We start from the raw sequence: 23,353 nt of genomic DNA, 5'->3' as shown, positions 1-23,353 counted from the left end.
ATTTTGTTTCTCTTATTTATTGGTGTGCATGTGTGTCTGTTTGTGTGAACATATGTTGTGTGCTTGTGTGTGTGTGGGGTGTCAGAAGAAGGCTTTGTATGTCTTCCTCTATCACTGTCTATTCCTTTGAGACAGGGTGTCTCTCTCTGAACCTGGTACTCACAGCCAAAAAGCCCCAGCAATCTTCTCTCTGATCCTCTCAGTGTTGAGGTTACAAGTATCCGAGGCTGTCTGAATTCTGGGACTTTTAACTCTGGTTCTTGTGAATGTTCTTTACTGCTGAGCCCTCTCTCTCTCTCTCTCTCTCTCTCTCTCTCTCTCTCTCTCTCTCTCTCTCTTTCTCTGACTTGTGTGTGTGTGTGTGTGTGTGTGTGTGTAGATAGGGTCTCTACACAACCCTGGCTGTCCTGGAACTCACTCTGGCCTTGAACGCCTGTGTCTCCCAAGTGCTGGAATAAAGGTGTGTGCCACCATGGCTGTGTGAGGTCCTTCACCACTGACCATCTTCCCATCCCCCTTTGACACTGGCGGACTGTACTTTAGGCTGTTCTGGAACTGGTGGTGATCTAGCCTCCCTATGGCTCTGATTACCAGTATAAGTCATCACATCACATCTAGCCCCCCACCCACTTTTTAAACCCAGTTTTTACTTCCATTGTCCTTACCTAATCCCTACCCCCTATTTTTTCGTTACTTCTCTCTAACTCAACTCCTACTATTCTTTGTTTGTTTGCTTCCAAGTCAGGGTTTGTCTGTGAATCCCTGGCTGTCCTAGAACTTACTCTGTAGATCAAGTTGGCTTAGAACTCAGAGATCCAACCTGCCTCTGCCTCCTGAATGCTGGGATTAAAGGCTTACACAGCTACTACCCAGCCAACTCCTACTATCTTATTGTTTCAGGCCAGCTAACTAAGATCAGGCTTGTCCTTGGACATACCTCACAAAAGCTCAGCTCCTCAAAAGCATTTTCAAAATAATGGGCTGGGGCTGGTGAGATGGCTCAGCGGGTAAGAGCACTGACTGCTCTTCCAAAGGTCCTGAGTTCAAATCCTAGCAACCACATGGTGGCTAACAACCACCCATAATGAGATCTGACACCCTCTTCTGGTGTGTCTGAAGACAGCAACAGTGTACTTATTTATAAATAAATTGTTGGGCCTGAGCAAGTGGGGTTGACCAGAGCAAGCAGAGGTCCTAAGTTCAATTCCCAACAACCACATGAAGACTTACAACCTTCTGTGCAGCTACAGTGTACTCATATACATAAAATAAATGAATAAATAAATCTTTTTAAAAAATAAATATTTAAAAAATAAAACTAAAATCAAGAAATAGGCTGGGTGGTAGAGTTAGGAAAGCCAAAGGGCAGGCCTATGACTGTCCCACTCTGCCCTTCAGGATACTCTGTGGCCTCTGTCCTGGGGCACTGGGACGTCTGTCGGGAACCCTGGAGTTCCAGGTGCCAGATGAGGTGCTGGGGCTCATCTATGCTCAGACCGTGGTCTGGGTGGGAAGCTTTTTCTGCCCTTTACTACCTTTGATCAACACTGCTAAGTTCCTCATACTGTTCTGCCTGAAGAAGGTGAGTCTGAGGAGGAGCCTAGGGTCTGAGCTGACAGGTGCTGGAGGCTGTAGTCCTGGGCTAGAGAAAGGAGGACGGTTATCAGGGCCCTGATTACTGTGCCCTGAGGATGGGAGGAGGGAGCTGGAAGTCAGAGTCCTATTGGCTCAGAGATCTGGTCCCAGCCCCCAAAGGAGGCCAAAGCTCCAAGATAAGAAACAGGGAAAAGCAAAGGATTGACTCTTGAGTCTCACGCCTCCATTTCCTCGCCTCTCCCTACCAGATAACTCTCTTCTCCATCTACTCACCGGCTTCCCGCACCTTCCGAGCATCCACAGCAAATTTCTTTTTCCCCCTGGTACTCCTTGTGGGTCTGGCGATCTCTGCAGTCCCTGTGCTTTACAGTATCTTCCTGTAAGTATGAGAGACTTCTGTTTGTTCTCACTCTAGCCCGACTTGACTGAATCCAGTGTGTCTCCCCATACAGGATCCCACCTTCCAAACTGTGTGGCCCGTTCCGAGGGAAGTTGTCCATTTGGGCCCAGATCCCTGAGTCCATTGAGAGCCTCCCTCAGACTGCCCAGAATTTTCTCTACTTTCTGGGAACGCAAGCTTTTACTGTACCTCTTCTGATCCTCTCTAGGTGAGCAGTCAGAGCTTGAATGTGTGTAATTTAGTATTTGAAAGAGAAAAGAGTTGGGTGCTGGGCACCCGAGTGCTAGAGAGGAGGGCTGGATGCCTATATACAACAGAGAAGTGGGGCTGGCCAGGATGCCTATAAATCAAGAGCAGGAGAGTTAGAGTGTGAATGCTTAGGGTCTAAGAAAAGACATCTGGGTTTGGATTCCTGGTCTGAGGAAAGGGCTAGGGTGTGGATTTCTGGATTTGATGAAGGGGGAGGAGGTATGGAGCCTGAACCTCTAGTTTAACCTCTGGTTAAAGGATCTGAACTTTTGGGTCTGAGGGGAGAGGATAAAGACTCGGGTTCAGAGTCTCAAGAAGGGCTTTAAGGGATTTGAGGATCCTGATATTGGTTTCTTTAATTTACTTATTCATTTAATTTTTATGTGTGTTGGTATTTGGACAGTGTGACTGTGTGAAGTAACGAACTTGAGTTACAATTGTAAGCTGCCATGTGGGGCTGGGAATTGAACCCGGGTCCTTTGGAAGTGCAGCCAGTGCTCCGGTTACGAGCCATCTCTCCAGCCTGGTTTCTAAGGAGCCATATGATGCAGATGATGTTTTTTTCTAGAGTGATTTTCATTCCTGTCTTCCATAGCATCCTGATGATGTATACCATAGCCCTGGCTAACTGTTACGGACGCCTCATCTCTGAGCTCAAACGCCAGATAGAGACGGTGAGCCAGGCTGATTTCCCCGGAAAGGGCTCTATGAGACTATGAAAGAAGAACATTGGTGGAATGAAAAGGTGTTCTTCACTTTCGCTCCTTTTTGCCCGCAGGAAGTGCAGAATAAAGTCTTCCTGGCCCAGCGAGCTGTGGCTCTGAGCTCAACGAATGGAGCTTCCTGATAAGTCTGGCTGAACCTTCAGCCCCTCAGCTTCAGTGACTTCATATATCAAGTGATGGGACCCTCTCATCTCTGGAACCAAATCCCCCGCTCTCTGCCACCCGAATGCTACACTCTCAATTGAACCGTATTAATAAACAACAGTCAAGGCCGCTTTGCGTTTTGAAACCCTGTTCTGAAGCCTCGGACAGGGTTTGGGGAGGGGCCAGATCCAAATCGGCCCGAAGAGCTAGGTTATGTCTGCTTAAAGGAATGGACAGGCAACAGCCTCATCAAGCAGCGTCCGGGGGTGGAGCAACTCAGGTTACAAAAGCTTAGGATTGGCTGAGATGGAAGGCTCTCAGCCAATAATCTCTAAACAAGGCTAGGATGGGGCGTGACAATTGGCCCAGAACCAATGCACGAGCAAGGGTGGAACCATGGGGCGGGAGCATCCTCGAGCCAATCGGAAGTGCTGAAGAGTGGGCCTGACAGTCCGAGGTCGGCACTGGAGCCATGAATATCTTGCCGAAGAAGAGCTGGCACGTCCGGAACAAGGACAATGTTGCCCGCGTGCGGCGCGACGAGGCCCAGGCCCGGGAGGAGGAGAAGGAGCGGGAGCGGAGGGTGCTGCTCGCTCAGCAAGAGGTAAGCCTGGGGACCGCCCAGAAGCGCGGCGGGCCTAGCTATCACTCGGTGCCGGGAACGGGTCTGTACAGTGTTCGGCGATGTTTCTCTGAAAATCCTGTGCTAACTTCCAAGAAACCTTCCTAGATTTCCCCACTGGTGTTGAGGGACCAGAGACTAGCATACTGGAAGAGTTGGACAAATATTCTGATTACTTTATAGGTTGCCCGCACACGTTAATTACTGATCACCCACTGTGTGTATGCTCCCTTCCTTCTGAGCGCTTGCTTTGAGAAATTCCCTCTTAGAACAACTTGGAGGGGTGCGGTCACCTTGCTCTGAGTACAACGGCTTCAGCAAGGAGGGCAAAGGGCGGACAAGCCGGGGTCCACTTCGTTGGGCATGTCTTTTCTCCCTCATTGCTTGCCAAGAAAAGAACATCTGGAGGTTTTATTTAGAACAGGGTCTGTGTAGCCGTGGCTGTTCTGGAACTGGCTACGTAGACCTGGCTGGTCTTGAGCTCAGCTTGCCAGTTCCACTTGAACGCTAGTATTGAAGACCACACACACATCACAGACTTTAATAGTTACTCGATTAGTTTGGTTTACACTTAAGTCCCTTGGCCAATCTGATCATGAATTAGTGTGGGCTTTGAAAAAAAAAAAAAAAAAAAAAAAAAAAAACGGGTAGTGGCGGTGGCGCACGCCTTTGATCCCAGCACCTGGGAGGCAGAGGCATTCGGATTTCTGAGGCCAGCCTGGTCTACAAAGTGAGTTCCAGGACAGCCAGGGCTACACAGAGAAACCCTGTCTCGAAAAAACGAAAATAAAAAAAAACCAAAAAACAAAACAAACAAAAAGGTGATGCTTGTAATTAATCCCAGATACTAAGGCTGCAGAAAGGGGAGAATTGTGAATCAGAGACCAATCTGGGGTTGGGTTGTATTTGGTGTGGTGACCTGGAGCCATACCTTGGATTTAGATCCTTTGTCCAGAAAGCAATGTTTGGCTACCTTACAAGTTTGGGAGTATATACATACTTGTGTTGGGGACTGAATTTGGAACTACACACAAGGCAGGAGCTCTATGGCTGAACAAGCCACCTATACCCTATACCTGAGTGGGTTTTCCTTGCATCATTTTAGACTGGGAAGCCTTCTTCTGTTTTAGGTCAGGGATCTTCTCTGATCTCTGATAGCCCAGTTTACTGTCTAAAAACATCGATTCTCCACTCCAAGTTAGAAATGGTATCTCTTCTTGCTCTCAATATTTGCCTGCCCCCCCGCCCCCTTTCAAGACAGGGTTTCTCTGTGTAGTCCTGGAACTAGCTCACTCTGTAGACCATGCTGGCCTTGAATTCAGAGATCCATGTGCCTCTGCCTCCTGAATGCTAGGTTCAAAGGTGTGTGCTACCACTGCCCTCCCTGCCCATGGATCATTCTTGTATCCTCAGCACTTCTGGGTTCTGAATGTCTTCCCTATAACCCCTCATAGGCCCGTACGGAATTCCTACGGAAGAAAGCCAGGCAACGAAACTCAGTGCCTGAGCTGGAAGCAGAAGACCCAGGAGCTCCAAGTTCTGGCCCTGTGGACCTGTTTAGGGAGCTGCTGGAAGAAAGGAAAGGAGTTCCCAGAGGCAATAAAGAGCATGAGGAAGAGAAGCGACAGGAAAAGGTAAGCTGGCCTCATTTTTTGGTGGAATCATGGGGGTGGGGACTGGCTGTGACTGTTAGGATATGGTGATAAGTAAGCACTAAAATTTTTAGAATGACTGAGAGATATTACCTGTAAGTTGGTTACTGCTGTACAGCACTTAAACTGGCTAACCTTTTCCCATGGGACTAAAAAAAGTCTTAAGCTATTTTATTTTTGAGATGAGGTCACAACTACACAGACCGGGGTGCTTTCCAATTCTCAATCCCCCTGCCTTGGCCTCCTGAGCCAAGTGTTGGGATCATAGGCACTCATCTCCAGACAGCATTTGTGCTTTTCAAACTGACTTGTACTGTGGCTCTCCTCCCTCTCATCGAACTCTGAAGGTGCTATCTCCCACTGAAAATCACTCCTCCACTTTGCGTTTCTGCAGGTTTTTCCTTAAACTGTTCGTTCCCAAAGTAAGCTTCTCCCATCTTCACTACTGCACAGGCCACAGCCCTCCTTTTCTTCCTCCTCCTGCAGATAAGCCGCTGGTTCTTTGTAAAGCTGGTCCCTGAATCGTCTTCTGATTTCCCTTGTTAAATGACTACCAGTCCCTGTCTCCAGAAATTTGAGCCCTGGGTTTTTCTATTGCCACATCTAGGGCTCCCAGAGGGACTGAAAAGACTATTTTGTTTTCTTGCCCCTGCAGGAGAGGCAAGAGAAAGCACTAGGTATCCTGACTTACTTGGGCCAGAGTGCAGCAGAGGCCCAAACTCAGCCTCCTTGGTACCAGCTCCCCCCAGGGCAAAAGGGCTGTCCTCCAGGCCCAAGCCCAGATGAGAAGATCAAGAACCGATTGGATCCCTTGAAAGAGATGCAGAAGCATCTGGCAAAGAAAAGGCACAGCAGTGAAAGCCATCCTTCCAAAGAGGAGCGGCCTCAGAAACAACGACCCAGAGAGTAAGAATACAGAGTGAGACTTTGAAGATCATAGCATAGGTCATCGATCATCCAGGGTACCACAAAAAGGCTCAGCGGGGCAAGCAGGATGAAGTGGTCTTAGTATGTTGTCTAGGGACCTCTGTGGAAACAGACTTTAGGATTGTAAGAACAGCATCTTCTCTTATGGCTAAGGGTATGTGTGGATGCTTGCGTACAGTATTTCTGAGATTTTTCTTAACGTGCATGGGTGTCTTGTTACATGTCTGTGTACCACATGATATCTTTAGACTACAAGGCATTGGGTCCCCTTAAACTCAACACAGTTGTGTTCACAATCAGAATAACCATATAGGTTGCTGGGACTCAACCACTGAACCATCTCTCCAGTCCTTCAGTTGTTTTTAATTTGGGACAGGATATCATCACGATGTCACTCTGGCTGGTCTCTGCTTCACAAGTGCTAGCTAGGATCAAGGGTAAATGCCACCACACTCAGCTCAGTTTTCATAATTAGTTCATTACGGCTGTTTAAAGGTTTTTTTTTTCTTTAATTTTTCAATGTTACACTGGCTGCCCTAGAACTATGTAAACCAGGCTGGCCTTGGACTCAGATCTGTCTCTGCCTCCTGAGTACTGGGGGTTCGAATGTGCCCCACCTATCACACTCAGCTCTATTTAAGTCACCCAAGAGAAACCTTTTCTGAAACTTTCATTGCCACAGTAGAAGGCACCCCACAGATAAGATCCTACTTGACTCAGGTTTTTGAGACAGGAGCCAGGGTTTCTTTGTGCAGCCCTGGCTGTCTTGGAACTTGCTCTATAGACCAAGTCCCAAATTTGGAGATCCACCTGGAGTGTTGGGTGTGTACCACCACTGCCCAAAGGTTTATTTTTATTTTATGTGCATTAGCGTTTTGCCCTCAGGTGTGTCTGTGTGAGGGTGCCAGATCCCTTGGAACTGGAGTCCCAATTGTGAGCTGCTTTATATGAGTGCTGGGGATTGAGCCCAGCCACCAATTCTCACTGTTTAAAATGGGGTTTTGAGACCAAAATTGAAGAATTATTGGGGTTAGAGGACAAAAACACATTGTTTGAAAATGGTACGGGCGGCCCAGGATACTTGTTCTTGCTTTCCTCCCTGCAGGCCACCTTCCCTAGAAAAGCTCCGTGCTGAGCGTCTTCAGCGGGAAGCAGCTGAGAGAGCTCGAGCAGAGGCCCTTCTGGCCCGGGTACAAGGCCAGGTATCCCAGCAAGGTCAGGTGGAAGCAGAAGAGACAGATGAACGGAGGCGAAGATACAACTCCCAGTTCAATCCCCAACTGGCCCGGCGACCCCGCCAGCAGAACCCAACTCCTGCCCACTGAACTCTCTTGTGGGGATAGGAGAGGCCGCAGCTGCCAGCCGTCATATAAAACTATTTATTCATAAATATTTTCCAAAATGAAAATAGGTTTACCAAAAAATGTCCCTCACTGGGGAGGGGAGGAGGGGGCAGCCCTTGCCCCCAGGCCCCCAGGGTAGGGCAGAGAGGAAGAGAAAACCTCCCTATCCCTTCCCTGCTTCCTGGGAGGGAGGGTGTCCCATGGCCTTGGGCCTCCCCCAGTCTTCCAGGGCAGGGCCCTCACCTGGGCAGGGGGGTCAGCATGCGGGGGAGGGGGAAGGTAGAGGGGGGCCGGTGTCACTGGAGGTCCCGGTCCTCCAGGTAGCGGTACTCAAAGGTGAAGCCTTCCTTCTTCCGCTGGCCCCACTTCTCGTAGTCAAAGTAGATGTAGGTGCCCTGGCCGGGGAAGAAGGTGGTCAGTGAGTGGATGAAGAGGGAGACTGAGATCTGGGCCAGGCAGATGGAGAAGAGGTAGTTGTCAGGGGCATGGAGGTACCAAGCCAACTGTCCTACATGCTTGCACTGTCAGACTCCACCCTTGGTGATCTTAAGAGTGAAGAAGGGGCCAAGCCTGGCCTTTGCCCCACATGGGCTGCAGGTACAAACATAAGGCCTAAGCTTATTAAGTGACACTGAGGAGTAAGGACCGTCAGGTGGCCTACAATGAACATATGCACCATCCAGCACTCTGGAGAGACACTTCACTGTAACTGAGATTCTGAGGGACTCAGTGCCCTAAGAGATATTCGTGTCAAGGACCAAAGCAGGGCAGGATAGGAAGACTGATGTCAAGGTTGGAGAGCATACACCAAGAAAGCAGCTAGGTCAAATGTCTGAAATGCTTCAAAGTGGCCTGGAAGAATATAGAGGACAAAACAGATTTCTGTGAGAATGGGGATCGATGAGGCCCAGCTTGGTACCTGGAAAATGTGTACGGTAAGGAAAATGTGTATGGGGAAAGCCACTGTTAAAACACACCAACTGAAAGCAATAAAAATTCATGACACTCACTGTATAGCAGGCACCGTCAGTCCTTACATGTTATTAACTCATTTAATCCTTGTAACAGCTGCATGAGGTGGGTGCTGTTACTCTCATTTTACAGATAGGGGGACAAAGGAAGAGGCTTGATTGACTTGCCCAAGATCACTGGCTTCAGGATATTTAGGGAGAGTGGAGTTTCCAATCAACTAATGGTTGAGACTCAAGAAGGCTAACTAAATAGACTTCCAAGTACGCTCTGTCCCTGCTCTGCTGTTTGCCAGGAAATCAAGGAGAAGGGACCAATGGAGGTCAAGTTTGGGAAATGCCAACTAGAAAATCCCATGCTTCCAACTAAAGTACCCAGGACTGCATGGTGGTTGCAGTTAGCAGCTCCAAGAAGGCTTCTCTTTGGAAGCAGTAACGACGACTCAGAACTAAAGCACTGAGAAATGGACAATGGAGATGGACAGTGTCCCAGGCCAGGTGAACAGCTTGGTCAGTCTACAGGACTGTGCCCAGAGGAGAAAGGCCAGCAAGGATTGAGGGTTGGGATTGGGTACACCAGCCATACCCCAATGGGACCAGGTTGGGCGGGCCCCTCACCTGCTCAAACTCATCTGTGATGGTCTTAGGCTCCTCGTGCCTCTGGAACCACATCATATACTTGGTGTGGAATCGCCAGGACTGCTTCTTTAGGGCCTTGGCTGCCAAGTACTGTGCCTTGGTTCCCTGGGAAAGAAAATGCAGAGGAAAGATCAGAAGGTATCCAAATTGAGTAGCTAGCAGGGGGACAAGGGCAGGGCATCAGGGCTGGACCCAGACCCTCACCACAGACCAGCTGGGGTGGAGAGTCCACTTGGAGATAGTGCTGGGAGCACAAAACATACCATGGTCAGAAGAAAATGAGACAGGAGGTGAGAATTGCTTTCAGAAAAGCTTTGAGAAAGAAGAGAAACTAATGCATAATGAAAACTGAAAGGAGACGAAGCAGAAAACTCAGGAGGAGAGGGGGAGGGGCTGACCCACTGCAGTTAAGAGGTCAGACAGTTCTGCAGAGGTCTCTAGGTCTTGGGAGTGTCTACTGCACTTCAGCAACTATCCTAAACTAAAGGGTTTCCCAGGAGCTGAGAGCTCTTGGCAGTGGAAACTGTACATGGCCTAGGGCCTGCAGCCTCTCCCTGAATCTTAGCAATTAGAATGTTTTGGGACTGGGTCAGGTTTAATTTGAGGGGGCCCAAGACTGGGATAGGGAGGGGTGCGGTCCCAGTGGCCGCAGTGGGACACCCACCTCGCCCCTCCAGCCCGAGGGGGGATGGCAGCGGTGGCGGCGGAGCTGGGGGGCCCGAGGCTGCCCCGGGGGCCCTGCTGTACCTCCAGATAGTAGAAGATGAAGAAGAGCGTCTCAGTTGACAGGCGCTGGTAGAACTCCACAGTGTCCGAGTGTGGGGGTGGCATCTGGTGGTGGTAGGGGGGTGTCGGGCAAGGGTTCCGGGGGAGGTACTGCCTGTGAACCAGTGAGGATTTAGTGCCAGGAGGCTTTGAGCTCCAGCCCTGCCTTCAGGAGAGTGTTCAGAAGCACACTTCAACCTGCTTTAGGGAGCCCCAAGTCAAGTCCTCAGCACTTTGAGACGAGTACTCTACCTAGTTTCTCAGGACCCAGGAACCAGCTCCTCCCTCAGACTGGGGAGTCCCGGTCCCCAGCCCTTTCTGCAGCCCCTCACCGAATGCGCTCGGAGTCAGAGGGGTGGGGCATGTGGTGCCAGGCGGCCTCTTCCATGGCCTGTTGGTATAGCTGCTCCTTGGTGAGGGACACTGGCCCCAGTGGACAGACACCCAGTGACAATGGTATGTTCACCTCTGACAGCTGCAGGGGTGGCTGGGATGAGGTGGGTGGTGCTGATGTGCTGCTCAGGATGATGTCTGCAGGGGAGAGGCCATTAAGCACTTCAATGATGAGGATGGGGTCAGCTCCTTTTTGGCCTTTGCCCTCCCCACAATCCCATAACTGTCACCTCGATCAGTTAGGTGTAACGTTGGCACAGGGTCCTCAATACCAGAGCTGATAGCTGCCCGTTCTGCCATGGATTTCAGAGAGCTGAGCGGTTCAGGGGCCTGGGAAAAGGGAGGGGCTAAGTCTCAGGACCTGAGCAGAGCCTGAGCTGCATAAAAAGGCTCAGCCTAGGGGCTGGAACAGTCAGCGGTTAAGAGCACTGCCTGCTCTTCCAGAAGCCCCGAGTTCAATTCTCAGCATCCACATGGTGGCTCACAACCATCTATAATGGGATCCGATGCTCTCTTCTGGTGTGTCTGAAGATAGCAGGTGTACTCACATAACACACAATAAATAAATAACTAAACCAATAAACAAACAAACAAATAAATATTTAAAAAAAAAAAAAAAAAAGCACAGCCTGAAAGGCTCTGTACACTCTGCATAATCTGCTATTGCCAGTTCCCTATTTGCAAGATCTACCCATATTCTAAAACATGGCTATAGGGAAGCTGCAAATCTGAAGTCACCAATCACCATGAGATTTGTGAGAGTTCACTCTCCTCTTTGCAGGGTTCATAACACATTCCAGAGGAACTATGACCCTATGCAGTGGACAAGCACACACTTCCATAAAGACACCACATGCTGGGAGAACACCCGCTCGACTGCTCAGTTGTATGCTTCTTAGAGGTGGGTGGCAGAACTGCAGGCGCTCCTGTTGCCTTAAGGGTGTCGACCATCCCTTGGGCATTCAGTCTCCTTGGGAACATCAGTGGGTTGGGCCTGCAGCCCCCCACACAGCTTTCCCTGGTGAGGCAGCTTACGGCTGGCTCTTCTACCCACTCTGTACAACTCTTCCATCACTGAAGCCCACCCACAGACCTGCAATCCAACTCTCTTGGAGGGACTCATTCTTCACTAGTCACAGCCAATGAGGCTGAGTCCTTCATGCTACTCTTCCCCCACCCTCCCAGGAGTCTCTCCACAAGGTGTCACTTTGCTGCTCCTCCCGTCAAAATCATGCTAACGCCGTTATCACCCACTCAGGAGAACTTCTAAGATGTTTCCCCCCCTAGGAAAGCGCACTCATTGAATTTCCTGTCCCAGGATAGGCTCAGGGCTCACACCTGAGGAACTCACCTTGATTTCTGGGGTGGTGCTGAACTGTGGAGGACCATTAAGCAGGGTACCAGCTGCCTTGGCTTCACTGAAGCTGGGCGTTGGAGAACTGGGGGGATTTACAGGCAGTGGCACCAAGAGGCTGGGTCCCCCCGAGTTATTCCCTGAGCCTGAAGCCACACTCCCAGCCCCTGATGGAGCTGCCGTACTGGATTCCTTTCTGGGAAAAGAACGGAGGAGAATCAAATTAAGATCCTTGAAGACAGGCACAGAATATGGGATCCAAAAGGGAGGGCTGAAAGCAGGACAGCTGGAGCATGCAGAAGTAAGTCCAACCTCTGGAATCCTCTGCAGTACAGCAGAGGTACTGAGGTGTGCAGACAGGATTTTAGGGTCCCCCCAACAGCTTATGAAGTTAAAGGACAGGGGACAGGGTAGTTCTAGAACTGTCACTGAAACAGTTTTGGAGTAAATGATTGCACAGATGCACATGGTGCAATCCCAGTAGGACTGGTAACGAGGCTGACAAGGCAGATCTTTCATTAGTAATCTGATGTCAAGCTGAAGAAATGGAGGAAAAGGGAAAAGCCCCCACACTCATGGGAGTCAGCTGCCTCAGAGCAAAGAACAGAAATGGGAAGACAGTGTAGTATGAAACCCAGAATAAAACATGTCCCAGTTGGTAAGAAGCAGGGAACAGAGCCCTTGCTGAGGTGAAGAAAGGACACACTGGGTACTACCCAGGAAGGGCAGAACTTGGAACCCTAAAACGAGTGGCATGAGAGCTTGTGCCCACACACTGCCACCCCACTACTCACGAGGTGCTGGGAGCTGGGTTGTGAGGGCCCGAAGTGGGCCCAAGGGCTTGGCTGCTGGCACTGCTGCCCCCACTGCTACTCAGGGTCACCTCTGCAGGGCTGTCTGCCACAACCGAACTATAGCCTGGGGAAAGAAAGACAAGTGTAAACAGGCTGTCAGCTACTGCCCACCTTGCCCTGTTCCCCAAACTGGTCTCAACTTACTTGTGGCACCGTTCTGCTTGCCAGCCCCTCCGCCTGTGCCACTGTTACTATTGCTGCTGCTCCCTCCGCTGCCACCACCACTTCCCCCGCTTGGCTGGGCACTAGGGGGCCGTGGCTGGGCATTGCTGGGCCCGCTGGCATTGGGTGGGGCCACAGCCTGGGCATAGGGTGCAGGAGTACCCGAGTTGTGGCTGGGAGCTGGACTGGCCTTAGGGCCCAGGGCACTTGTAGGTGCTGCTGGGGTAGAGGCCCCATTGTTGCCAGGGGTGGAGCTCAAGGCAGAAGTGGTAGGTGGGGGGCCAGAGGGGTAGGTGGGCGGCACAGCTGGGGACTGGGGATGCTGGTTGCTGTGGACAGGCTTGGAGCCATTTTTGGCTGGAGACTGCAGGAAAGAAAAAACAAAGGGTCAGGTACTAGACCAGCCTGTCCCCTATCCACCACCCTCTTATTGTCTTCCTGTCTTGCCTCTGACCTGCTATTAACTGTCCACATTCTCTGAGGCACCTAGGAGACTTCAATCACCTTCATGTGTAAGACCTATTTACTTCCAGCCCACCCAGCTGTCCCAAGTCCTCCCCGGACATTGTCACTATAGCCCACATGAATCTGACAGGGGTTAGGTTAAGACAAGAGACCAAGGGAAACTCTCAAATACCCTGAACTTGAGACCTAAAGTGGTGACACATGCCTTTGATCCTAGCACTTGAGAGGCAGAGACAGGCACACCTCTATGAGTCTGAGATTAGCCTTGTCTATTTGGAGAGTTCAGGCCAGCATAGGCTACAGAGCAAGATGCTCTTGCAAAAGAAACAAACAACACAAACAAAAACAAAAATCCCAACCTCAATTTGCAATTAGTTGGATCAGCCTAAATGTTTAAGAGTAAGGGAACTGGGACAATCAATTCCTTCCGAATGTCAGCTAATCATGAAACTGTAAAAATGCAGTGCTCCAGAACATAATGACCAGGGCATCCCTACTTAAACTACACTCCAACAACCAGGCTGCCATGCCAAACTTCCTCCTAGCCTTCTGACCACCACACAGAAATAACAAATAAAACTGGCCATTCATGTTTTTTTTGGGGACTACTGCTTGACAGTCAAGGGGCCTGATAAGGTGGCAGAACTAAGCGCACCCCCATGATTTCTTGCCCCACCTCCTCACTCCATTATTCTGGCTGCTCCTAAACCCTGATCCCCAAATTAGCTTCATTAGTGTACACTTAGGTCCTTCCACCAGAGACTGTCCCTTCTATTAGCCTAAAGGAGCTCTGGGCTTCTTCAACAACATTCTTGTCTCCTAAGATATGTTCTTATTATTGTAGGAGAAATTGACAGAGCTGAGTTTATTCACTAGGATCTAAAGGAATTCAGAAGTGTCACATACTGCCTTCCTCTCTTAGGAACTGCTTCCTGCAGTCAGTACAGCACAGGCAGTCTGACTTTCTGATCACTTCTCAGGCTATTTGGATCCTCAAGAGACCAAAGAGTCCTCAGTCCAACAGCCCACCTCTCATACTTCCTAACTTCTTGCCACAGTTCCCTGTGTGGCCTGCCCACAGTACCACCCAGTCTTCCTCTCTAAGCCAGACAACAGGCCACCTCAACCACACCACCTGTCATCACCCTACCCTCAGAGTAGCACTGTTTCTGCCACACCTGTCCCAAGAGCCCAGCATTGTAGCCAACCCTCCAACTTCAGTAATTTTGGAGACCACGCAATAAACAAGTTACAAACCATCAGATTCAGACTTGGACCCACCTGGCTGACTTCACTATCTGTCGATCGGCCTCTCTTCTTATCATCTTCAGAGTTTTCCTGAGGCAGGGGGAAGTGAAGTAAAAAACTCCGTGACCTCCAGGGTCCCAAAACAGAGGGCAATCCTTTAAGGACACAGGAGGGCCCTTACTACTCTCAATCTCTCATAGGCCCATCTGACTAGCCTTGTGCTCCAGAGCTGTTCCAATACGCAGCCTCAAGTTTTGGTTAACACCTAAAAATCTGAGAGTCAGCACCCACTCCCATCCTGAGAAGTACCCAGGACTTCTTTCCTTATAGACTTTGGCCCTGGATCCCTGTCAGAAGGGAGACACCCAGCTGCTCAGCTCCTCAGCTTTCCACACTCCAACTCCTCCTGACTACCACACCAGAGACCCATGTGCACCCTAAAACTGAGTGAAAACCCAGGGTTTTTATATCCGTTCCTCAGAGCACAAAAAGCCTAGAGCTCACTTCCTGAGCTGCCCTCTAAGGCAAGACTAGGCTTTTGACTCCTCCATGACCACCCTCTTATTAATAACCTGGGACACTTACCGTAGTGCAGTTTGCTGGGCTGGGTGGGATGGGAGAGCTGGAGGTTGTTGAGGTGGGTGTACTGCTAGACTGGTTGAAGATCTCGTCCTCCATGTGGCTGTGGCTGGGGGGGGAGGTGGCGACCAGCGCCTGTGCTGTGGGGGTAGGGGAGCAGCATGCTTAGCTGGTACAGCCATGCCTCCTGCCCTCACCCTCTGTGCCATGAAGGTCAGCCCAGGGCCTCACGAATGTCCTCGAGGTCCAGGTCGTCATAGAGGAATTCGTTCTCTTCAAAGTCGGGGTCCTGGGATGAGTCAACGTAGTACTCCACATCATCCTTGATCTTGCGGATGGCATCAACCAGGATGGAGTCATTGTCCAGCATACGCAGGATGGTCTCCAGCATACGAACATGGTAGCGGTGCTTCTCGATATGCCGCTTCAAGCCCTCAATCCGGTCCTGCTTCTGCTGGCGAGCCCAGGGCCAGGCTCAGGGGCTGCAGAGCACCTGGCCAGCCCTCCTGCCCCCACAGAACCTGTCCTCAGTCCCCCATCACTAGGGTACCCCAAAGGTGCCTCTGCTCCAGCCCCTCCTAACATGGGCCAGTGAGAAGTTTGCCCATCCTCTGTCCCAGTGAGGACAAATCTGAGGTTTCTGACATCTCAAGGATCCATTTATCTCTCCTCAAACCCCTTTGGCTCTAAAGATCCCTAGAAACCTATAATACCTGTGCTACCCTACACTTGGCCTCTACCTGGCTTACCTGTCAGCAAGTCTTACCCAGGTCTCCTATCATTCTGACCTCTGCTGGAAATATACATCCTATCTCACCCCAACGGTAATGATAGTAATAAAGGTAGAGTCCATGGGAAGGAAACTGGCTGTCAGTTTATCAGGGCAGCCACAGAGAGCTCCTGCTCTTCTCGAGGTTCCAATTCCCATTACAACTTAATGCCTTAGTGCCAGCTCCAAATTCCTCCTTTTATCAAGGATCTACTCTTTTCCTCCCAGTGACATCTCTCTCACTTTCCATCCCATCAGAACTTCCTTCCCTGGTGACACCATTAAGGAGACAGAGTTGACATCCCTTTGAACTCACACCCTTACAATCCTAAAGGTGTAAGATTCAGGACCCTATCATATGACTTTGGCCCAAACCATTTCCAGGTTTCCCACAGCAACTGGTTCTTAGAGGCATACCAACCCCCTCCTGAGATCCTGGGGAATTTTTGGAGTGCTGTGTATCTTCCCAATTTGGTCCTTTCTTCAGGTCTCACTATGTGGTGCCAGCTGAACCTAAGTCCATCTTCACCCAAACTGCCCCTAACAATGGCTACACTGTCTACCCAAATATCCCAATATCCTGTCTCACCTCCTACCTATACCACAACTCAGCCAGCTAAGCTGCCTTGTTCTGCCTTTTCAATCTCTGCCCCAGGTGTATCTTGGGCATCCAGGACCAGAGACTCCTATGAGCCTCCAGATGCCCTCTGTTCACAGGCCACCTCCACCCTTACCCTGTGGGTGATGGTGCCCCCACCACTCACATCCTTGTCGCCTTTCTTCTTGCGTGTCTGTACCGACAGTGACTCCACTTCACTCTCAAACTGGTCCACCTGCATATTTAAGGTGTCAATGGTGTTCTGGGGGAAGAGAAGGGAAGAGAGGTTTGTCCTCAAGGCCCTGGTATATATTTAAGTCTGGGCCCAAGTGTTTACTTTCTTCTCCGTCCCAACTCACCGTGAGCCACTGGCCAACTTCTTCCTTCTCCTTCTGGGCAGGATCCACCTTCTGAGCCAGACCCAGACCCTCCTTGCTATAAGCTTTGGTTTTGGTCTCTCGTTCCACAACTTTGAACCGTTCCATTTGCTGTGAAGAGTATAGTTGGCAGAGGTGCTCAAAGATGGAATAGGAGCTATAAGAGCCAGCAATGCTAGAAACAGCCTGAGCCCTCATTTCTGCCCTTCCCTTAGTTGTGGAAACAATACTCTTCCCGAGGACTCTCTAGTGACTGCTCCACCTCCACCTTCTTTGGGTCCCAGGAGCCTGACCATATTCCCACCCCAAAAAACCCCAGGCTCTGGTTTCTTACCGTTTCAATGAGCTTGCGGTTTTCGATAAGCTGCCTTTTGTCCTTGATCTCATTTGATGCTACCCATGTCTTGATCTGGTCCCTCAGCCGCTGAAGGGAGAAAAAGCAGGATAATTAGGCTGTAGACCTGGAAACGGGGGGGGTCCTCAATGATCTTTTCTCCCTGGGACCCAGCAGTCCACTGTCTCCATCCCTCCTCCCATAGGACACAAGAGTCCATCCCCAGCCCCCTCACTTGTAGCTTCTTAATCTCCTTCTTTAGGTCAGCCTCATACTTTTCTTTCTGGTTCGCGTTGGCTGCATTGTGGAGCTGAGGGATGAAGAATTCAGCAGTCAATGTGAAAGTGGCTGCCCAGAACTCGCCATAGCAGTAAAGGTCCAGTCTCTTTCTTCCTCGGCTGGGAAATCTAGGACCCCCTCCCCACAATCGATCTTAGAGATGCTTCCCTGGTCAAGACCCCAAGGCCCTTGGAACCTCTTCTTGATTCTTTGCCCTACAGACAACAAAATTTGAGGTTCCTAGGTCCGTATTACCTTTTGCCAAATATCTTCAAACTGCTCCACCCCTTCGGACACCTTCTTGAGGCAGCGATCAATCTCACCTGGCCAGGAAGTAAGACTGTTAGGATCTTGTCAAGATTGCAAATATCCAGAGAATTCCCGGAAGGAAGGGCATGTAGCCACATGAACAGTAGACAGTCTATTACCTTGGAGTTTGCGCTTGTCCGCCATCTTCCCTGCCCTACAGACGCACTCTCTTCATACTCTCTTGAAAATGGACGCTGCTGGGAACAATTGGGATAGACTTAACCTCCATTCCTTGGTTGGTCCAAACTCAAGAGTCATGAATATGGATAGGAATCATGGGGTAGGTAGTTTAGTAGAAGGAAGAAACATTTACTTGCTCTTCCCTCACCTGACAGAACTTAGGGCCTTACACATACAAGCACTCTTTCATCTAGCTACATCCCCAGCTACATTTCCTATCTAATAAGGGAGATCTTCCCTATTCTTGCATTCCTTCAGTTGGCAGACTGTACAATCTGGGAAACTGTTGAAACAAAGAACAGTATATCTTATTGGTGGGCCTCTTGACTTAGGAAGTAGAAATTTTCTAAAATACAGAATATTTGCACTCTAGATGACACTAGAGCACACGCAGCACACAGGTAGACTGCTGGGATGGAAGCATTAGCCCTAGAAATGGTACTTTCTAAACTGAGGGGCTTAGAGCAGAGGTGACTGGGAGAGGCCACTCTAGGTAAGTCACAGAATACATGAGGCTGGCAGCTCCTGGAAAGGCTAAGAGGTGTGAGCTGAAGGGGAAGAGAGATATGAAGATCAAGGCCCATTCATACAGGACAAGGCAGGATATCAAACAAGAGGGTCTTACACTTTCGAGAAATTTATTCCACAGCAGAAGCCCGACACTGAAAATGGCTATAGAAACTTGGAAACAGCACCTCAAGGAGGGCGATGAGAAGATAGAAATCTCAAAAAGATAAAGAGAAGAACCTTAGCTGTGAGTGAACAGATCTGCACACATGGAGGAATTCCACATCAGATAGACTGGCAATTTAGACTCAGAAACATGAACCCATCAGGGAGGTCAGAGACACCTATTTTTATTCTGAAGGAAGCCGAGTTTAATTCAGAAGGGCCTGAGGACAAAGGACTGAGGAGTGGAGGTCTGTTGGCAGGGAAATCCACACTACAAAAGTTGACACTGAAACAGGGCATCCTGGAGAGGAAAGACCCTAAGAGGGTTTATGAGTTCCTAGCACAAGTTGTATGTAACCTTCTCCCCCATGGGTATAATATCAAGCAAGGCTCTGAGAACTAGACTGATACAAGGCAAGGGTGCCCCAATATAGCTCCTAGCTATAAAGGCAGCTCCACTCCCAGAACCAAGGGTTCCAACCTGGAGGGTAGCCAGATTGAGGGTCCTTAACATCCAGGAAACTGGACTATCCACACAGTCTTAACAAATGGTGCCAGCTGGAAAATGTTTCAGCCAGCCACCGCATGTACCAGCACAGCAGAAAGAAAAAAAAAAAAACAACAACTTTCCTTTTCCTAAATAGGATCTTAGCATATAACTCAGGATGACTTTGAAACTCACATTCTTACTTTGTCCTCCCAAATGCTGAGGTTACAGGAGTGTCCTGCCATGGCTGGCTCAGTGTTGTCACTTGTACTAATCATAGCATGGGATACTGCATTAGGGAGCAGATTCAGAAAAAGAGGCCTACCTAGAGTGGATGGAGCTAGTGCCTTCTCTGAAAAGGGATTTAAAAAATTAACTCTGTAGGGTCCCACTTTGTGGGGAGGTAGCTATGGGTGGCACCTCAGACTGTGGGGACTTAAATATCTTTAGGATCTATCAGAAAGAGAGAGCGCGCACACAGCACTCTCAATAGAGGATTAGCTGACACACCATACTACAGGCCATCTCCAGAAGATGAAGCAACCATCAAAGGAGCTCAGCAAAGAGCCCCATAGAGGAGACTGAAGTAGGCTAAGTACCTCTGATCTAGGGACCGTGCAGGAGGTATTCAGGATCTTGACCAGGAGTGAGTCTTGGCTCTTATATCCATCAGCACAGAGAAGCCTCTTTTTATACCAGGGAAGGAAAGAATGTTAAACAAGAGCTTATTACACTACTCACTTTGTCCCAAGAGCCTGTAGGAGGGTTCTGGGCAGGCACTCCAGCCTTAAGTAAGGTGAGGCCTTATCCTAGCTCCACACTGAAGTGGTTGGGACTGCAGCACAGAGGAAGAGGTGATACGGGCTTGCAGCAAGAGCAATAAACCATAGCAGCAGCAGCAACAACAACAACAAATGACAGAAGTTCTAAAGGGACCAGAAGCAAGGCACCCAAAAACAGGGGCAACAAAGGGCAAGTGAGTAGGTTCAGTATATTTTCTTGCCATCAAGCCTGACAAAATTCAATTTCCAGGATTTACATGGTAAACCATGTAAAACCAACTCTCAACAGGTGGCCTCTATATTCCATATGTATGCTCCTGACATGTGTATACATGGGCAAAAGCACCTGAGTAGACACACACACACACTCTCTTTTTCTTAACAATCTAATAAACAAGTAAACAAATAAATGTATGTTGGCCCAGCACGTTTAATCCCAGCACTTGGGAGATGGAGGCAGACAGAGCTCTAGCTAGCTTGGTCTACATAGTGAGTTCCAGGCCATCCAGAACTACATAGACTCAAAAATTAAATAAATAAATGTAATAAAAAAATAATTAAGGGCCAGTGAGACAGCTGAGTAGGTAAAGGTGGTTGCTATGAAGTCTGGTGATCTTGATTCAACCCCTGGGTGCCAAATAGTGAAAACAAGAATAACTTCTCAAAGTTTTTCTCTGACCCCCACATATCTGCCAAGGTACACATGAACATACAAAAAACAAGATTTAGCAGCTCACAACTGTCTGTCTATAACTCCAGCTCCAGGGGACACAATAGCCTTCTCAGGTACAGCACATATACAGTGTACTTACATGTGTGCAGACAAAGTGCATGTAGACTAAAAATAAATTTAAAAATTAAAAAAACCCAAACAGATGTAATACTTCAGCCATCAATACGGGCACGGCTGTGATTAGAGAAGACAATGTGTGACTGGCAAAAGGCTCCTGAGTAGAACAAGGCCCACAGACCCAGGACTTTGTGTTTTAGAGGCTGGAGCCACAGCCAGAGTGGAGGCAATACCTTCTCTCCACATACAACAAAACAAAACCCACTTCACAAGGAGAAGGTGCATAGACTGCAGAAGTTCAGCAAACAGAGGTAAGTGCTATAGCCTCAAGGTAGAGGTGCCAGCACAGAAGACTGCCCATCCCACTTCCCAGGTCCTGCTCTAGGAGGCCATCACTACAGGGCCCTTTTGAGGTAAGCAAATACCTTCACATAGAATGCATGTACAAGGGTCTCAAACAGCATGGAGGAAGCTGGGCGTCTGTGGAAGCGAAACCATTAGGATCGTCTGTCCACAGCTGTAGTAAATCCTCAAGTACTCAAAATAGGAGCCAACAACAGAACAAGCTATAGAACTTTTCACCACAGGTGCCAAGGCATCATACAGAGACCCAATGAAAGGGTACAACCTTAACTTTGAAGCCTGGTACTGCTAAGTGACCACAGAAGCATCCTGGAGCATAGCACAGGGCTAAGAGGGCTCACACTGAAGCCAGGGATGGTGGCAAGCAGCACTCAAAGTGGAACTTGAACCTAGTGGAGGATGCTGGCACTGCCACAGGAGGATTTTCTGAGGTAAATAAAGTAGACCCTGCTTAAAAGTAACTGTTGCCCCTGGAGAGGCCCAACAACAAAGGTAAGGAAGAAGAAACCTACACCCCTTAGACTCTTTAGTCCCAAGCAAAGTGACCACAGTGGTCTCTCACCCAGGTCTCAGACACAGCACAAGAAACCATCACTTCACAGAAAAGCCACAAAGGAGGAGTCACACTAGCCAGGGGCACCCACACCCAAGAGTATCCTAGCCTCACAGTGGGTACATAGGTGGTGTGGCCATCTCAAACGCAAGAAAGGGGATGATGCCAATAGCAAAGAAGGCAGGGACTTTACCTGGCAGGTGACAACACCTACCCCACAAAGACAACACAACTGCAGGGAGAAAGGCTACCTACCCCTCACACAGCAGAAGACTCCGGTGAGGAGAGCTAGCAGTCCTACAGGGTGCCAGTTGGGTGAGATGGACCATTCTACCTCTGAAACGCTTTCACCCAGTGGATTTCAATTATAAAAGATCACATATTCACATAGGCTGGGCAGATGAGAATGGAAATAGAGAGAGATGGCAGTCCAGGTGATGACCGGGGAAGGGAGACGGTGAGGAAACCCCTAGCCAAAAGAACAGAAAGCTAATCCTAAGAGGAGATGACAGTCCCAGAACCGAGATACAGCTGTTTAGAACTGCTTCAACTGTCCCAACAGAAGAGCACCGACAACTGAAAGCCTGGGAGCTCCCGTTCCACCGATCCAGATCTAGAAAAGCTAAGCGGCCCTCACCACACACAGCAATACCTAACCACTTAGGAAGCTTCATCCACCGAGGCAGACCGTGCATCTTAGTGGGGCCTGCATTCCCAAAGCTAGAGTCCACTGATACCCCACCTCAAAGATGTAAAAGACGTGAAGCCAGGAAGTGAGCAATACGGTACAGTCCTGAATCCAAGGTTTGGGGAGGGAGTGTTAAAACAAAACACACACACACAAACACACACACACAAACCCCATGCTTCCTTAAAAAGAAGATTGGTGGAAAGGGACCTCTAGGAGACTTCACTGCTAGAGCTGTAAGGACTAGGTGGAAACTTTGGCTTAGGCTCCAACTCACAACGTTAACTGCACCCTCGGGTCTTGGGGACTTTTTCCTCCACAAGATCCATCTCTTCCAAAGAGGCTTCCCCCTATCAAGACACCAACAAGCTGGAGCTTTCGGGTGCACTGAGGCAACGCTCCCGAATGGAGCTCCCGGGGAAGGCATGACTGCAGGAGTGGGCCCCGCGCCCAGAGCAGAAAGACCCCTCCGCGGCCCGCTGCGCGCCCACCGCTCCAAGCCCAGCCAGACGCGGAGGAGGACGGGCACCTCGCACCCGGGGCCGGCGCTCTGCCACGCGGGAGTCCGGACGCGGGAGGACAGAGAGAGGAGAGGGTCCCCGCCCGCCCGAGCCGAAGCTGGGCCCGAGCGCGCGGCCAGGGCCCGGCGGGAGCTGAGGCCGTGTCGCGACAGGCAGCAGGGTCGCGGAGCAAGAAGTCGGCCGATGGAGCTGAGGGAAGAGGGAAAGGGGTCCGGCCCAGTCGAACCTGACGCTCACCGCAGGAGCTGGCGCCGCCGCTGCGGAGCGTATCGCGACAGGCGAGGAGGGGGGAGAGAGAGGCGAGCGCCCGCCCGCCGCCTTTTTTTTTTTTTTTTTTCCTCTTTCCTCGCGCCCCGAGCCCGGGCGCTATCGCGATAAGAGGGCGCGAAAGCCGGAAGTAGGGTTGGGTTGTTGATAGAGGAAGTGGGCCCGGGATTGTTCTAGACGACCGAGTAGGGGATTCAGGGATCAAGGAAAGGCCCGGCAGCGGCTGCCGACGGCTCCACGGAAGCTGAACGGGCCCGGTCCAAGATGGCGGCGGCGGAGGCCTCCCCTCCTCTTTTCTC

At 50.0% G+C, this 23,353-nt stretch overlaps 3 protein-coding genes across 8 annotated transcripts in view; 2 read left to right on the top strand and 1 right to left on the bottom strand.

Moving 5' to 3' along the window:
• The window catches only part of Tmc4 (transmembrane channel like 4), a 9,159-nt gene extending 5,916 nt beyond the window's left edge, over nucleotides 1-3,243 (top strand). The window contains exons 9-13 of the mRNA XM_021166093.2: nucleotides 1,399-1,582; nucleotides 1,845-1,975; nucleotides 2,049-2,204; nucleotides 2,841-2,919; nucleotides 3,024-3,243. Coding sequence (XP_021021752.2) covers nucleotides 1,399-1,582; nucleotides 1,845-1,975; nucleotides 2,049-2,204; nucleotides 2,841-2,919; nucleotides 3,024-3,092 — 619 coding nt within the window. The 3' untranslated portion in view covers nucleotides 3,093-3,243. The remainder of the gene's footprint in view (nucleotides 1-1,398; nucleotides 1,583-1,844; nucleotides 1,976-2,048; nucleotides 2,205-2,840; nucleotides 2,920-3,023) is intronic.
• Nucleotides 3,194-8,667, top strand: Leng1 (leukocyte receptor cluster member 1). The gene is made up of 4 exons (XM_021168721.1): nucleotides 3,194-3,718; nucleotides 5,191-5,370; nucleotides 6,044-6,294; nucleotides 7,421-8,667. The coding sequence occupies exons 1-4, from the start codon at nucleotides 3,587-3,589 to the stop codon at nucleotides 7,638-7,640; spliced, it is 783 nt and encodes a 260-aa protein (XP_021024380.1). The 5' UTR covers nucleotides 3,194-3,586; the 3' UTR covers nucleotides 7,641-8,667.
• Nucleotides 7,672-23,353, bottom strand: Cnot3 (CCR4-NOT transcription complex subunit 3). Of its 6 annotated transcripts, none has more exons than XM_021168720.2 (18): nucleotides 23,025-23,353; nucleotides 17,871-17,945; nucleotides 17,698-17,765; nucleotides 17,399-17,473; nucleotides 17,164-17,253; nucleotides 16,812-16,940; nucleotides 16,619-16,714; nucleotides 15,317-15,536; nucleotides 15,092-15,225; nucleotides 14,540-14,596; nucleotides 12,776-13,157; nucleotides 12,572-12,695; nucleotides 11,775-11,973; nucleotides 10,654-10,753; nucleotides 10,363-10,561; nucleotides 10,013-10,145; nucleotides 9,245-9,370; nucleotides 7,672-8,053 (listed from the first exon to the last, which is right to left on the bottom strand). In XM_021168720.2, the coding sequence occupies exons 2-18, from the start codon at nucleotides 17,893-17,895 to the stop codon at nucleotides 7,955-7,957; spliced, it is 2,256 nt and encodes a 751-aa protein (XP_021024379.1). In that variant the 5' UTR covers nucleotides 17,896-17,945; nucleotides 23,025-23,353; the 3' UTR covers nucleotides 7,672-7,954. The 6 variants fall into 6 exon arrangements, with proteins under 6 accessions (XP_021024379.1, XP_021024377.1, XP_021024378.1 ...); XM_021168718.2 differs by having other exon boundaries at nucleotides 7,939-8,053; nucleotides 15,317-15,539; nucleotides 23,014-23,353; XM_021168719.2 differs by having other exon boundaries at nucleotides 7,939-8,053; nucleotides 15,317-15,539; nucleotides 17,871-17,948.

This window comes from Mus caroli, chromosome 7 (assembly GCF_900094665.2).
Source record: "Mus caroli chromosome 7, CAROLI_EIJ_v1.1, whole genome shotgun sequence".
In the NCBI taxonomy this organism is placed as follows: domain Eukaryota; kingdom Metazoa; phylum Chordata; class Mammalia; order Rodentia; family Muridae; genus Mus; species Mus caroli.
This window is presented reverse-complemented; position numbering and strand designations above follow the sequence as displayed.